This window comes from Strongylocentrotus purpuratus, unplaced genomic scaffold (genome assembly GCF_000002235.5).
Source record: "Strongylocentrotus purpuratus isolate Spur 01 unplaced genomic scaffold, Spur_5.0 spur5_scaffold_17, whole genome shotgun sequence".
Lineage (NCBI taxonomy): Eukaryota > Metazoa > Echinodermata > Echinoidea > Camarodonta > Strongylocentrotidae > Strongylocentrotus > Strongylocentrotus purpuratus.
This window is the reverse complement of record NW_022145602.1, coordinates 8,424,484-8,439,821: the sequence shown is the minus strand read 5'-3', so window position 1 is coordinate 8,439,821 and position 15,338 is coordinate 8,424,484. Positions and strand designations below refer to the sequence as shown.

Sequence of the window (15,338 nt, the reverse complement as noted above, 5' to 3'; positions counted from 1 at the left end):
ACGTGCCGTTAGGTGGGACAAGCCATAATGTTTGTCCTACCTAGTAACAACGAATGTATGTAATTTGAATTATGACTATTGAGATTCATTTGTTAGGAACAGGTGAATGATATACTTCATATCGAGGCGCTTCACGAAGGCATATACATGTACATGTACATGTGGTTACATTACGAAAGTTGTTTGCCCCTTTAAATAGACCGGCTATTAACAAATTCAAATTTTATGCATACTTTTTGGTACATAGTCTCTTCTTGACAACCCAAAAGCGTGCCCGAGATTTACCCGACATAGCAACAAGTAATGTATACAGACTGGATTTTAAGTATTGTATTACATTAATTAATAACAGACTAATGGAATAACTCATTAATTTCCCAGGAGAGAATCATCGATAAATTTGAATATATTAGTAAGCCGGTCTATACACATGAGTAATGTTAAAGGTAATACAACGTTTGGGGAAATTTTGAAAATTGGGTGGATAGTGATTCTTTACAATTTTGATATATTTGGATGCCCCTGTGGATGTATTATAAGCACTAGAAAATTTAGCCCCGAAACTACTTCTGCTTTCGAGAAAAATTGAAGATAAAAATTTACTGGTGCTCCCGGTAAATTTTGATAAATTTCAAATAGCGCCTACGGCCGTACAATAGTAGCTGCGACCATGAAAATCTCAGAATATGTATTTGTGATATATAATTTCCGAACGGGAACAAATAATCGGTAGATTTTAGTCAAGAAACATTGTTTATAGCTCAATTCATATTTTGACCTTGAGAGGGAGCTTTACAACATAAAGAGTTTATTATTTACAATTTTATAACTTTAGACTCGATTTCAACCTCGACAACGATCACTGAATATTGTAGGACCGCATATGCGTCCAATATGTTCATTTGAACCAAATTCATGACCCCATACCAAAACTTTGTATCACCTTTAAGTATGTCCAATGCTGTTTGCATGATCGTAACAAATGAAATATGATTTTAAGTAACGGAGCTCATGTATAATGTAAACATGCACAATTCAGCATTTTGACTACGAGGCATTTTTAAAAATGAATAAAACCATTATTTAATTGAATTGAATTCCTTGGTATGCATGTTGTATTGCCTTGGGAAATCATGTTTGGATTACGTAATACTGTCATTGCCGTTTACACAGTTGCATAGGTGCAAACGAATCTATAGGCCATTTTCCTAACGTAATCAAATTTAATATACTCTTTGTTAAGTGCCTCGTTACAAATGATTGCATTCACGTGTTCCGAATAATTGTACATGTATAACAATAGTTTAGAATGCAAATTACATATATGAATTGTTGCTAGGTAGAACAAACATAACGAGAATGTCCTATTGTTTTAGGTCGATTTTTTGAAAGTCTTTGCCATTTGTATTCTATAAATTTGTCGGCCATATCAAAGTACAGCAAGGTCGAATTATTCAATACGGCGAATCTCTACCAGGACTTAAAACCGGTCAAACTTACAAGGTTGGTTTCAAATTCCGGAATTCAATATCACAGCCATTGAACAAAACAACTTTTCCATCCATTTCCCCTTGTCCACAATGCGGATATACAAACAAAAGTAAAGGGCAATTCGTCATAGTTCCCATGGCAACCAAAATATGACAAATTGTTGAACGAAATGAATCGGAGAGGCCTACGCAGGAGAACAAAGATCAATGAAGTGTTTATCGATATCGAATTAACACCTGTATCGATATCGTTAGTGAAAATAGTAACTGTATTATTTTAACTGTTATCTGATTTAGGTTATCGGTCGTATTTGAAACTGAAACTCAATTGTGTTTGTTATTCATGATTTATCTAAAGCATGGATTTTTTTCACAATTTACTATTGCAAATGACGTACTTAAAGATACTTTTCATGTAATAAATGTATGTATTGAAGAATTAACTGAATTCTTCGAAATGGCATAGAATGTCACGGATTACGTGTAGCCTCAGTTTGAATCATTATTTAGACAACGTCGACACATTTGTGAGGGTTAAAGCCACAGGATTGGACAAGGTCTGCAAACAAGAGTGACCAAAAACTACTTCCTGTTGACCTACATACATGTATGATAATATAAAGAACTGAATGATAAACGATTCTGGGTATTTGGATAGTCATTTTGCGAAACCCCTCATTGGCCTAATTCATTTTGGTTTCAATTTCTTTTTCATTCTTTGCGTTGGAAAAATGCATATAATTCATCACCAAGGTTATGTATTGTGATTCTTACTATAATATAAAGTTAGGGCATTATCTGTTAAAATTATTTACGGTATTTACGGCGAAACCTCTCATTGGCCTAATTCATTTTGGTTTCAATTTCTTTTTCATTCTTTGCGTTGGATAAATGCATATAATTTATCACCAAGGTTATGTATTGTGATTCTTACTATAATATAAAGTTAGGGCATTATCGGTTGAAATTATTTACGGTATTAAAGGTATATAGGACGTGATGTATACACACAATGTTATACCCCCTCTAAAGTGTTGGAATCCCAAATTTTTTCAAAATCTGAGGACAAATTTTTACTTAAATTGTATCACTATATGAAAGAGGGTGTCATGTAAGATACACTTTTGCAAAGATTTTCCTTTAAAAAAAAGTGTTTGAAAAAAATGTATTGATATAAGAATACATAATTTGGGTTTTTTGTTGTACGCAGAAAACATAATTTTTTTATTTTTTCATCAATATTCGACTTCAAACACATTTGTTTCGAATATCCGTACATAACTGTGATTTAGATAGCATCCACTTTCACAATATGAAACGATTTAAGTGAAATTTTGCCATCATATTTTGGGGGCTCTCCAAAATTTTGAAAAATATTCGCAATAAAAAAAGTTTGAAAATCTTATTCATTATTATCACTTTTCAAAAGTCTTCGAATATCATTCAAATTCGTCCATCATTTCATCCCAAACCCTCGCTTTTCTTTACTTATTTCTGTTAATATCGCTATAATTAGAAATAGACAATTCATTTGTGCCATTAGCCTTCTTAAACCTCTGGGAACTAGAGTGAACGGTGGGGCTGTAGGCGTCGTAACAAACTTTTTAAGCAACCGACGGATCTCATCACAATTATGTGAATGTTCATGGGAAGCGGGGCGGAATCATTAAGATCAGAGTTACATATCAGTGACATTCTAAGGGGGAGATAAGAAGAATGATAATGATCTTTCGAATATCAATTAATATTACTTTTAATAAGGAGAATATGCCATAAGCAATGCAGAGGGTTGGTGTGTGTCATACACATATTCATAATATTCTTTATAATAGCACACTTCAATTTGATTCTTCTTATTTATAATTGATTTTTGCACCGAAAGCTAAAATCTGTAAATATATATATATATATATATATATATATATATATGTCATAACTTTGTATATATCATAGACGAGAAAACAACGAGATTGCAAATGGAATACTCCCAACATTAGCAATTTCCGAAATTTCATGACTTTTTAAAATCTTCGAGGTCTCGTGTTTGTTCCTGTTGTTCACCGGTGTTTTGTTAAGTTTTTGTTCAAGTTTTTTTTTTCTGCTTGAACACAAGCCAACTTTCTACGAAGGGTTACTTCCCTCAAACCATAGCTCAAACGAAAGGAAGGCAATAGGCCATGCAAGATGGACAGTGACAGGCGAATTGTAACTCTGGTATGGGGCTTAAATTAGAATAGAAATAACTCGTTTTAAAACTAGCTGAATGGCCGGGCTTCCGTTTTAAGTAAAGCAGTCATATTTATCTATGCTATTTTATTGTATATCGACTTTACTCTGTCCTCCCTCCCCCCCCCCCCCCACTTCCCCCTCTCTCTCTCGCTATATCTCTCTCCCTCTCTCTCTCTGTCCCTCCCCTCTTTCTCTCCCCCTCCCCTCTCTCTCTCCACCTCCTTCCCGATCATCACCTTATCCTACTTCTCTCCTTAAGTCGACACGCTCATATAAGCCTGGTAATCTACCATTTTGTAATATTTCCACATGTAGCTAATTTTACTGAATTAAAAAGAAAAGATAACTATCTATCCGGACCCATTTGCATCCCTTTGCTCTGACTATCACTACCCCCCCCCCCCCCCCACCTCCTCCAATCACCTCAATGTCCTGCCTCGCAATTTTATTTTAAAGCCCTTCCGTGAAGTCCACTTAATTGTGTAGTTTACAAAGCCACCAATCCTTGTCCTTCGCTTTGTGTAACAGTGTCTGCACTTGAGACGAGGCTAAGAGCATACTGCGTGGCTATAGAGACTGGTAGAGCTAGGCTCTGCTTAAGGCTTTAACAACCATGGTAAAGTGTCCGATTAGAGTCTGTTCTTGCAGACTAAGTCAAATACGACTTGTCAGTGCGAGTTTAAAGCTAAAGTTGAGTTCTGGTCATGCGATTGCATTGTGAAAGAAACGATGTGGAATCGATCAGAAAAGGTTGATCATCTAGCATATATACAGGTGTACATGAATTGGTGTGTACTGCAATGTTCTGGAATCATCAAAATGGTAAGAAGTTTGGCCCAGTCTTAGTAAAGATACAAGCACTGTACACAGAAAGATGTATATGAGACTACACGAACATGTGGCATAAAAATCTGTCCCGATTTTTATGCTGATACATGCCATATTTAGAATATAAATGCATTTGAAGAGCCATGCTTTTCAGCGAATATGTTTTATCTGATCTTCTTCTTTACTTGCATAATAACAATGATAACTCTCCCAAATTATTTGTCACCTCTTCCTTGAACTCAACCTTCTCTTTAATAGCGTACGTGCTTTATTCATATCCTGTATGTAAGCAGCAAACCCTGAACTTTGGACTCCTTTCTGCAACAATAAAGTGCATAAAAATAAAATAAAAACATTTCCCCTTTTTCCTCATATTTGCATAACATCAGGAAGCTAGTATTCAAAATAATAAGTATTGTATGAGGAACGCTTTGAGATATCGTACTGTGCAGGGAATTATTACACGATCGCTTGTAATATTTGAGAATGGTGATATTAAGCGCCTAATGTCAGTAGGTAGTCTTCTATTTTTCGTTTAACCATAAAAGTACGTGCACAATGATGTTTTGATTTGTATTCCGTTTCCTCTTCTCAAAGAAGCGAGATATTAATCACCGAAATTGCGTTTTATTCTTGCGGAAGTCATGTATAAAATTTTTATGATACACACAAACCATGTCCAAGTAAGACATCTGAACTAGAAAATGTACACATTATGAAACATACAACACTCACTGCCCGATCGTGCAAGGAGGCTGTCAAGGTGGGGGTGCCCCTAGATTGCCCCATGAAATTAATTTTTGGGCACAAAAAAATTCAAGATTCAAGTTTCAAGTTAAAGTGTCCGCATTCCATAAGCCTACATGTATATCAATACCGAGATTTGATTCCTATTGATGAAACATACAGTGTAAACATAGCCATGAAAAGTGTGAAAATATTTACGTTTTTGTTGGTTAGTCACAATTTGTTTCGATTAAGTGCCCCCATCGGGGCAAGGCAGGTAATTCTAGACTTACCAATTGGTAAGTATCCCGAGTTTTTTTAGGAAGCTAGACTCTAACAACAGAGTATTTAGCCTAGCCCTGGAAAGTGTGAAAAAAAGATGGAAGCCCCAACCCACCACCCTCCATCCTGGCCCGTCACTTCCCCAACCTGCACCCCCCCCCCCCCCCCCACGGTTCAGGACGCAAGCTACGCCATTATCCGGTGAAAACAAACGGTTGTTAACCTCAATGAATAATACTTTCATTTCCCTTTGTTCGATGCAATTCGATATAAAGAAAGTGTGTCTTACTCAATTTTTTTTTAAGTTTCCGTATCACGAGGGTGTAACTACAAAACAAACCACTACTGATTTTTTTTTTTTTTTTTTTTTTTTTTTTATCTGATGAAAAATTGAAAATAGAAGAAGTATGATCACCCTTGATGTGAAAGAGAAACTGATACGATAATTTACATTTCCGATGATATGTTTTCACAGTTCTGAAAACAAAATGTTCATTGTCAAGATAATTTAAAACTAAGGGATAAAGCGGACCATTATTTTATTCAGATTTGAAAATGTAGTCAACTCTGGAAAAGTCTACCCACGTAAAGACATTATTACGTGGAATTTCCCCAAAGATTCGGTATACTATGAGCAGCTGTAATCTCTCTCTCTCTCTCTCTTCCTCCCCCTCTCTCCTTCGCTCCCCGTGTCTTTCTCTCTTAGGCAAACAAGACAAACATGCCATTTGCCATGTGTATTTTTATTCTTTTTGCTTCCAAAATCTTTATCCATGCTTCATTGACCACGAATGTGTATATCCTTAAGATGTTTTTATTGCAACCACGCAGTGAGATTTTCATTCCCCCCCCCCCCTCTTTTGTGTCGAACAATTTGCACTAAAACTACTTGATATATACGGAGAAACAAAATCGTACCTTCTTATTCTATGACATACTGAAACATGTTTTCATTATTAATAATATTCACTGTACCCCCTCCCTCCCCTAACAAATTAATAAAGAAAAAAAAACATAATGGTATACATGTTTATGAGTAATCTTTAGGCAACTATTGGCCCAACTCGGGTAATTTTTGCTTAAATACTAGTACGAGAAGATCGCGACTGGCCACCAAATTACCCCAAAGTTGGTCGGACATTAATCACCATCATATTAGGTAAATTTACCAAATATGTTCTTATCAATTTTGCACATGTTTATCGTAGAAACAAAAGACACATAAATCATTTTAGACCCCCACCCCCAACTTTGCCCTCACACATTAGTGAATATTTTTAAAACAAGTCTCCGTTACGTACACGTCTTAAAGGTAAAGACCAGTATTGGAAACGCCCCAATTTCAAAAAATGAAATGGAAGCTCTCATTACCAATCATGTGAAAGGATATGTTTTGACTAATACATGATGATAAAAAATTTGCCGGGAAACCGCCTACTAATTCATATATTTGGTAAATTTGTTTCTCTCATGGTCTGTGAGAGATATAGGGTAGTCCCATATACATCTTTCTGTGTATAGTGCTTGTAACTTTACGAAGAATGGGCCAAATTTCTTATCATTTTGATGATTCCAGAACCTTGCAGATGCTAGATGCTAGATGATCAACCTTTTCTGATCGATTCCACAACGTTTCTTTCACAATGCAATCGCATGACCATAACTGGACTTTACCTTTAAAATCAACTGTATACTGCTTTTTCAGGTGGAATTACCATTGAAGTACTTGGCGTTATAAGATGGTGTTGACAAGACTATTATCATTTCTCAGTGACCTTGGACGTGTCACACTACCGTGATTTCCCTTGAGAATTGATCCAAACTGTGTCTACCATTCAGCCAAGGTGTCATAATAATAATCGTTGCTCGGGGAGCTGATGAAATTTAAAGATCTTTGAGAGAAAGGGAAGACGTGGAACTACGACACAGGCGGTCCAGTTAGAGGGGAGCCTACCTCAATGACACATTACCTCAAAAGAAAGCAGGTAAATCAGTGATGCAGATTTTTGAAAGGCGGAACGAGATCGGGAAAACGATAAAAAGTTTATGGATTTTTCAAAGATGTAATCACCATGCACATGGGAATTTCAAATTGGCTGAATCGGTAATGGCTTTGATGTGATGACTGATGTAGTGTCGGAAAGTCTCCCTTTTTTCTAATACATAAACTGGTTACTAAACAGTCATATTTTTCCAAAATATAATACTGAGGAGGATAATTTACGTTCCGAGGACCTATGATTACATGCCAACCATATCCCTTGAACAAAGCCCAGAGGGAAGAGGCGTTTAGGAGAATATCATAAATGAAGGATATATTGTTTACATGATACACAGGAGAGTTGTCCGCGACTATACGTCATAATCCACTGACTTAATTGCCACATTAAGTTTCGCATAAATCAAGTGATCTCATACATCAAACATTCATACCTCTCATACTATTTGTCCGATTTACTTTAGCATTTCGCCATTCTGTTTACTCTAATATTTTGGTTTCTCACAAATGAATTTAATGCAAAAGCAGGATTGCCCTTTAAAACTCATGAATATGCGGATATGGTGTTCGTAAAGTCGGTGGCAATAAGGTGTCAAAATCGTGAAATCAAATAAGCTCACCTATGGATGTCATTCGCGAAATGGGAGCCGGTCATTAACCTGAGCTATTAGACGATGTTTCCGACATTTTCATGATTGCTAAAATGGGAAGTCATATATTACGTTATGTCTCTTACTGCATGATGGTTTGTTCATTGTTAATAGTAATTTGTGGATTCTTTTTCAATAATTATATAGAGCGCCTTTTGATGCCTTTTTGAGTTAAATAAAGGCCCACTTTAAAGGGAACGCCTGTTGAATTCTCTAAGCGATTTTTTTTTGTTTTTGTTATAATGATTTCATTGGAAGTAATATATGTTGGTATATGAGACGGTGTATTTCGAGGGCTTGCTCAGTTATTACATGTTGAAAGTAATTAGTGGATTCTTTCAAGAACTATAGCGTCTTGTGGTGCATTATGTGTTATTTAAAGCCCCACTTCAATAGGTTCAATGCCTATGCATGCTTGTTGAATTGTCTAAGTGATTAAGAGTAAAACGACCTACAAATCATTTCATTGGAAGTCGATCCACTCCGACTTTATAGACTGCAGGTAAATGATAGAAATCGATCAGTAAAATTTGAGGAAATTCCGGTGAAAGTTATGAGTGGTTATAGTTGCTGTTTTTTATTATTTATAAATCTTTATTCAGATACATAATGACAGATAAAATCATACATAAATATTTATAACAAGCACTTAATCACATGTTTAAATGAGATAAAATTATACATCTATATATAGCAGATTGTAGATGTATTTCCTGTAAAACAGCAATTATCTTCATAAGTTGTTACAGTTGTAATTAAACGCAGAATGGCAAATTCGTGGCGTAGGCCTTCATATCGAGTATTTTTCCCTCATGTAAAATTTCCTGAATATTTGCCTATTTCTCCCCTCGATCCCCCTCTGTCCCTCATTTTGTTCTTATATTTTCTTTCCGAAGTGTGAGGGGCGGCACTCCTCCTGGACCTCCTTTTTTCTACGCCATTTGTGTATTACAATGTAGATATTGTTACAAATCTAGGTAATCATGATATCTAAATAAAACACATTATTCCGGATTTGTAGGGGCGTTCCGAACTCAAATATTTAACATCTATACAATTACATGATATATCATTTGTTTGGATGAGATATGCACACAATTGAGAAGACGTAAGTAATTGGATATGATATAGGCAAGTTAGATAATTACTCGGTAAAAAATTTGATTATTTTTGCTGAATATTTTATTTATATGAACTGCGTATGTACGTTAACATATTGAAAACAAACAGTAAGTTGGATGGTATATCGAACTCTCTTTATCTGATTTGAAGTATGAATTGGTGTCACATTTAAATTCTAAAACAAAAGCAAAAGTAAATGAAAAACAGGTAAAAGCTTCGACTGATATGCTAAGATCATGTTTTAATTGTATATGTATACATGCAGGCCTATATGTTATTGTGAACTGTGTAGATATGTGAAATAAAGTCCCTTGAAAGGGTATTCTAGACAGGTTTATGTCAAATGAAGATCCTTAATGATAGCATTTAACAAAGATAAGCGGTGTCAGACAGAGGCCAATTATCTAGATAATAGTTATCTAGATAGTTCTTAGCCTGTCTGTCACCTGTCTGTCACCTACGAAAGTGAATTATCTAGATAGCTATTATCAGAATAATTCAAGATGGATCGGGAAAATTGTGTCTGACACCACCTAGAGTCACATGATTACAGTAATTGTAATGCAAGAGGATATCCTTTAATTTAACCGAGTTTCAGACTATGGTCTTCTGCTCGACTTTTTAAGAAGAAAAAAATCACAAACATGATTTTTTTTTTTTTTTCACCATCACCAAACAAATGCCTGATTATAAAACAAGAAAGTAATCTGAATGGATTGAAAAACTTGAAACTTGTATGAATACTTAATGAAAGTCTCACTGTGTTATCTATAGTTTACAAAAAACGAGGGATGTGAGATTTTGCCCCTTTTTGTTTTATGTATATTTCTTTTTTCTCTCGATCTGGGCAAAAAGCTCATAATTATGAACAACTGAAAGAATCTCTGGGTTAAACACTGTATTACATGTTTTGCTCGGCTTATTAGTAAGACTGGAATATTAACCCGTTGGCTACTGAATTATCCAATTCCCATAGGCTTTACACAGGGACCACCAGGTTCCCGTAAGCAATGGGTTAACATTAACTTTAATATGCATATTGATATTGATTTTGATATTAAAATTTAATTCTGCAGGCGTGGACGAATGTAAGTGGTATCTTCAAAAATGAATTTATTATCCAAACTTGTGTAAAACATCAGCAATCTCAAATGCTAATAACACATTTACAGTACAATCAATTAAGAATAATAATTGGAAAGGGAAAAAAAGAAGAGGAATGAGAAAGAATAAAAAGAAGAAGACAAAAATAAAAACACCTCTCAAACACAGTACATGGACATACCATTGCATAACACTTAGTCGGCAATAAACACACATTAACCATGTAAAACTTCAATGTCCAGTTGTTGAAATGTAATGCAAGAATGTTGAATGTAAGTGTTATTGGTAAGTGACAACAAGTTTGCGGCCCCGGCTCGCATCGCCAATACACCGATCGCAGCATTACCCCCTTAATTAGATAGGCATATTAATAATCATAGATTATCAAAATCTAAAGCAAGCATCCCTTTACCATAACTGAGTCTAAATTGGGGCATGACTAAACGTGTACTCACCGATAAAAGGAGGAGGGAAGCAACCGCTCTCATTTTGAAAGTCAATCGTCCAAACAACATCAGAACAAAAGTTTAACTCCTCAACCACCGAAATTGTGTACAGGTATTAAAGATCCAACGTAGTTTGCGGGTATCTACGAGCGCGAGCGCTTCCGGACCCCCGCTTGAGCCGGGGAGAGTTGGATTGCAGATTCGCTGGTCTCTCAGTGCGTGCCACTGAACGAGGATGGAAATATTAATACGTCCGTGAGGTGTGTGTTCACTGGGCATGTGTGATGTCAATAAATGAGTTAGCATTGACTCAGCGCGTGTGTGTGAAAGAAATACGTCACAATTTATGAAAACAATTTCGTCACAGTTGATCTGCCAGGTTAAGTATGACAATAAAACGTACTGCGTGCGAAGCGCATGGGCAAAAAGTGAACTACTAATCATATTACATGGAAAAAAACGTGATTAAACATTAATATTTCTAGGGGGTGATGGGGGCATCAGTGTCCTTGCCGGGTTTAAAAACAAACAAAAGTGAGCTGTCAGAGTTTGTAAAAATGTAATAACTTTAATCAAAAAAACATTTTGCCCCCTCGGTCTTGGTAAGATTTCGCCCCCCCCCCCCCTTTAGTCGATTCTTGGCTACGCCACTAAATTGCGTGTAGACATGTTGGAGTAAAATAACTAGATCCCCAGTTTTTCGTATTTGACCGGACTGGTCATTTTTCCACAACGAAATTGTGACTTGTTTATGACTTGTTCGATTTTTTTTCATAAATTGATACTACTCCAAAATGATTCCTCAATGGCCACCACCTCTCTCTCTCTCTCTCTCGCTCTCTTTTTACCCCTTTCTCTCTCTCTGTCTGTCTCTGTCTCTCTGCCTATACCCCTCTCTCTCCCCCCCCCCCCCCCCCCCCCTCTCTCTCTCTCTCTCTCTCTCTTTCACTGGTCTTCTTCTCTTTCTGCTATTTTCCCTCCTTTCCCGTTTGTCCACACTATCTCCCCCTTACTGTTCTTATTCGTTTTTGTTTCATTTTTGTTTGTCTGTCATGTTTTTTTTTTTCATTCCGTAATTTTCAAAATTCAGTTATGAATGTTTAAAGTTTAAATCAATATTGTGTGAACCTACACCTTACAAGCATTGCTTCCAAGTAGGTGCGTTTTTCATTTCGTGGAGCCAAATAAAACAAAATTACTTTGATGTTCAACTATGCAACAACCACGGGAAAATCCCGTTCCTCATCTATACTCGGTGCTCTACCGCAAGGTAGAATACTTTATCTCCGCACTGGCTATTGTGTTCATCAATCATCGTAATGGTATTTTCTCACTAATTCCCTTTCATTCTAACAACTGGACTGAATAGGATTGAAATGTGAGATTTTACGAAGAAAAAAAGAGTTCACTGAAATACTCATGAATTTATCGAAAAATCGCTTCAATTTGTGATACAAACAAAATTAATTTGTTCAAATTTTTTGACCACTCTTTAACATCCACCATTATGCACACTGCATATAAATTGAATATTTATTATGTGACTTGATCGAATATAACACAATCGCAAAGACACTCGAGAAATGAACCCAATGGCTTAAATACCCTATTGCATGTCATATATAAAATATAATATAAAAGAACGAACTATTATTATTATTATTATTGATCATGTGATCATGATATTGTCCTACTGATTTTCGAGAATCGTTGCGGTCGCGTTTCATGCACAATCAATCTTTTTCAATCTTGAAAATGAAATGTCAAGTAGATATCAATGTGTTGTAATCACATGGTTTTTTTATCCTATATTACCTGTTTATTTTTTCCCTAACTTTAGTAACTCTCGCAACTATGTCACTTATTAGTTGTATATGGACATTTTCTAGTATTTCATGTTAACCTCCCCCCCCCCGCCCCCCCCCCATGTATTTTGTATGTGGCAGCAGCGTGTCATTGTAAATATTTTTTGTACTGATTGACTTAACCTGCTTTTTGAAGAAGATATAAATAAATAAATTAATATAATTCATAACTACATTTACTTTATCAATCTTGCAGTTACATGTACCATTCACAATCTCAATAACTTAGAGTGTTAATAAGCTCGTTTAAAATCCTTCTCATAAAGACACTTTTCACGTGCTTTCATGAAGCAATCTCCCTTAAGCTATTCTCCAGAATCTTTCAAATCCATTAGAAAAATCATCTCTTTGTAGCTTAATGCTAAGCTTTATACATTGTAAGTATCCATGTTATACTCGATTACCGTAATTCGATCTAAGCATGTTAATGTTTAAGCTATATAACTTTGTTATCAATAGTGTTATTATAGTGTCCGTACACGTGTCTACTATATATATCTTGATTATACAGCACTTATATGTAAGACAATACAATATATTATCATTCTTATCATTTTGTGACAAAGAAACAAAATTGATCGTTTTATTTTTCATTTCCTTGATCAACGTACCAGGATATTTCGCCATTATACGCAGCCTAGTTGACGAAGGTCACTTTTGTCACTTGAGGGCTTGTCAACGTTGGCAAAAACCTCGAAACGGTATCAAGGTGTTTGAAAATTGTTGATGTTTCCTTATAATATGGAGCGTCGGTATACCAATTTCGAAGGGGTGGGGTGGTGGTGGTGGTTGGATTTGATGGATTATGTTACCTGACTGCATGTGTATGCTTGTTAGTGAGCAGGGGGCCGACGGCTTTACGTCTTCTCCGAGGGATTTGGTATTCAGGCTAACGAGAATTAAACGCCTTACCGAAGGGCACTGGTGCAACGCCTCGGTTTTGAACCATGAAACATGTCCCTCTCCCCGGGTACAAGACCACCGCTCTACTACTCAGCCATTGTGGCTTAAGTAAGCTATTACTCAGAAATAAGCAGGCCTAAGGAATAACAAATAAAAAGAAGGGGGATGGGTCCATACATTTTCAGCTTTCTGTCGAAGATCCGATAAATATTCTGACCACCCCCTCCCCTCTTCCCCCGAAAGGAAAGGGTGCGTCTAAATGTGTAGGCAGCATCTAAAAAGAAGAAATCTTAAGACATGAATCGTGCATGAGATAACCACCTCCCCCTCCCCCCTCCCCCTCCCCCCTCCCTCACGCACACCTTTCGAAATTCATGAAAGAGGGTGTCTCACCCCCCCCCCCTCCCCCTTTGTTTTGAGGAGCCAGTCTTTAGGCTGACTTAAGTCACGATTCTATCCCAAGCCTCAAGGTAGGGTGTCATAAAATGGCAAAATTTGCTGGTATCCGATAACAAAGTACCTTCATCTTTCGTGCTTTTGTGTTTGAAATTCAAACTCCTCCTTGGAAAATACCTTTACGATGTGTAATATGAGTAGATGTTCGTGTAGGTTATTACAAAGACTGTAAAAACTGGACATTACCATTTGCTGAAAGAGAGCGTGCAGTGCAGCAGACGTTCCCCCCCCCCCCCACCCTCCCGATTGGCTGCGAGGGAGGGGCAACTCTCACGGGATGAATGTATTGAATTTTGTGGGAGCTCACTCTATTACAAAGGTAACCTCGATTGACGTTAGGACCGCTATTCATAAAACGGAAAGGGGGCCACTATTCATATAGGCATAAGGACGTTATTCAAAAGGGCCGCTATTCATGATTCACATTGAGGGTCATTACTCGTTAGGACCGCTATTCATAATAGGAAATCGGGGTCGCTATTCATGAACATGAGGAAGGGGCGTTATTCATAATTTACATTCGGTTCACTACTCGTAAGGACCGCGAGGTTCACTATTCATAATACGAGAAGAGGGTGAAGAGTGATCCTCTGATTATGAATAATAATAATAAGAATAATAGCCTAATAGTCCACTCCAAATTTTATTAAACGGAACGGAAATTCTTTTTGCCCAATTGATCGTGAGCCCGGCAGCCACTGAGCAGCGCCAGATCGACGTTGCTCTATCCCTTATTGTTGAACGCCAAACAAGGTAGCAACAACTCCCATCTTTTAACGTCTTTTGGTATGACGCGGCCGGGGTTCGAACCCACGACCTCCCGGTTATGAGGCGGACGTTCTACTGACTGAGCCAACACTCCGGTACTTATAGCGATACTTATGACTAGTTTTCCTTATGAATAGCGAGTGGACCCCATTAAAAAAACCTTTGATCCATAACTGATATTACCGCCTAATTGAAAATCATCAAACTCATAAAAACAGCCTACCTGCTTTGACTGGCGACCACTGCACTTTTCGTCTGTTGATACATTTGCTGGTATCCGATAACAAAGTACCTTCATCTTTCGTGCTTTTGTTTTCGAAATTCAAACTCCTCCTTGGAAAATACCTTTACGATGTGTAATATGAGTAGATGTTCGTGTAGGTTATTACAAAGACTGTAAAAACTGGACATTACCATTTGCTGAAAGAGAGCGTGCAGTGCAGCAGACGTTTTCCCACACCCCCTCCCGA

General features: G+C 36.8%; 1 protein-coding gene across 2 annotated transcripts in view; it reads right to left on the bottom strand.

The window, feature by feature from the left end:
* LOC105443116 overlaps window positions 1–11,707 on the bottom strand; it is a 61,657-nt gene extending 49,950 nt beyond the window's left edge. Inside the window, exon 1 of one of the 2 annotated variants that reach the window (XM_030988626.1) lies at window positions 10,886–11,707. In XM_030988626.1, coding sequence (XP_030844486.1) covers window positions 10,886–10,945 — 60 coding nt within the window. In that variant the 5' untranslated portion in view covers window positions 10,946–11,707. The remainder of the gene's footprint in view (window positions 1–10,885) is intronic. The other variant, XM_030988627.1, reaches the window with a different exon arrangement.
* Window positions 11,708–15,338: the final 3,631 nt, after the last annotated feature.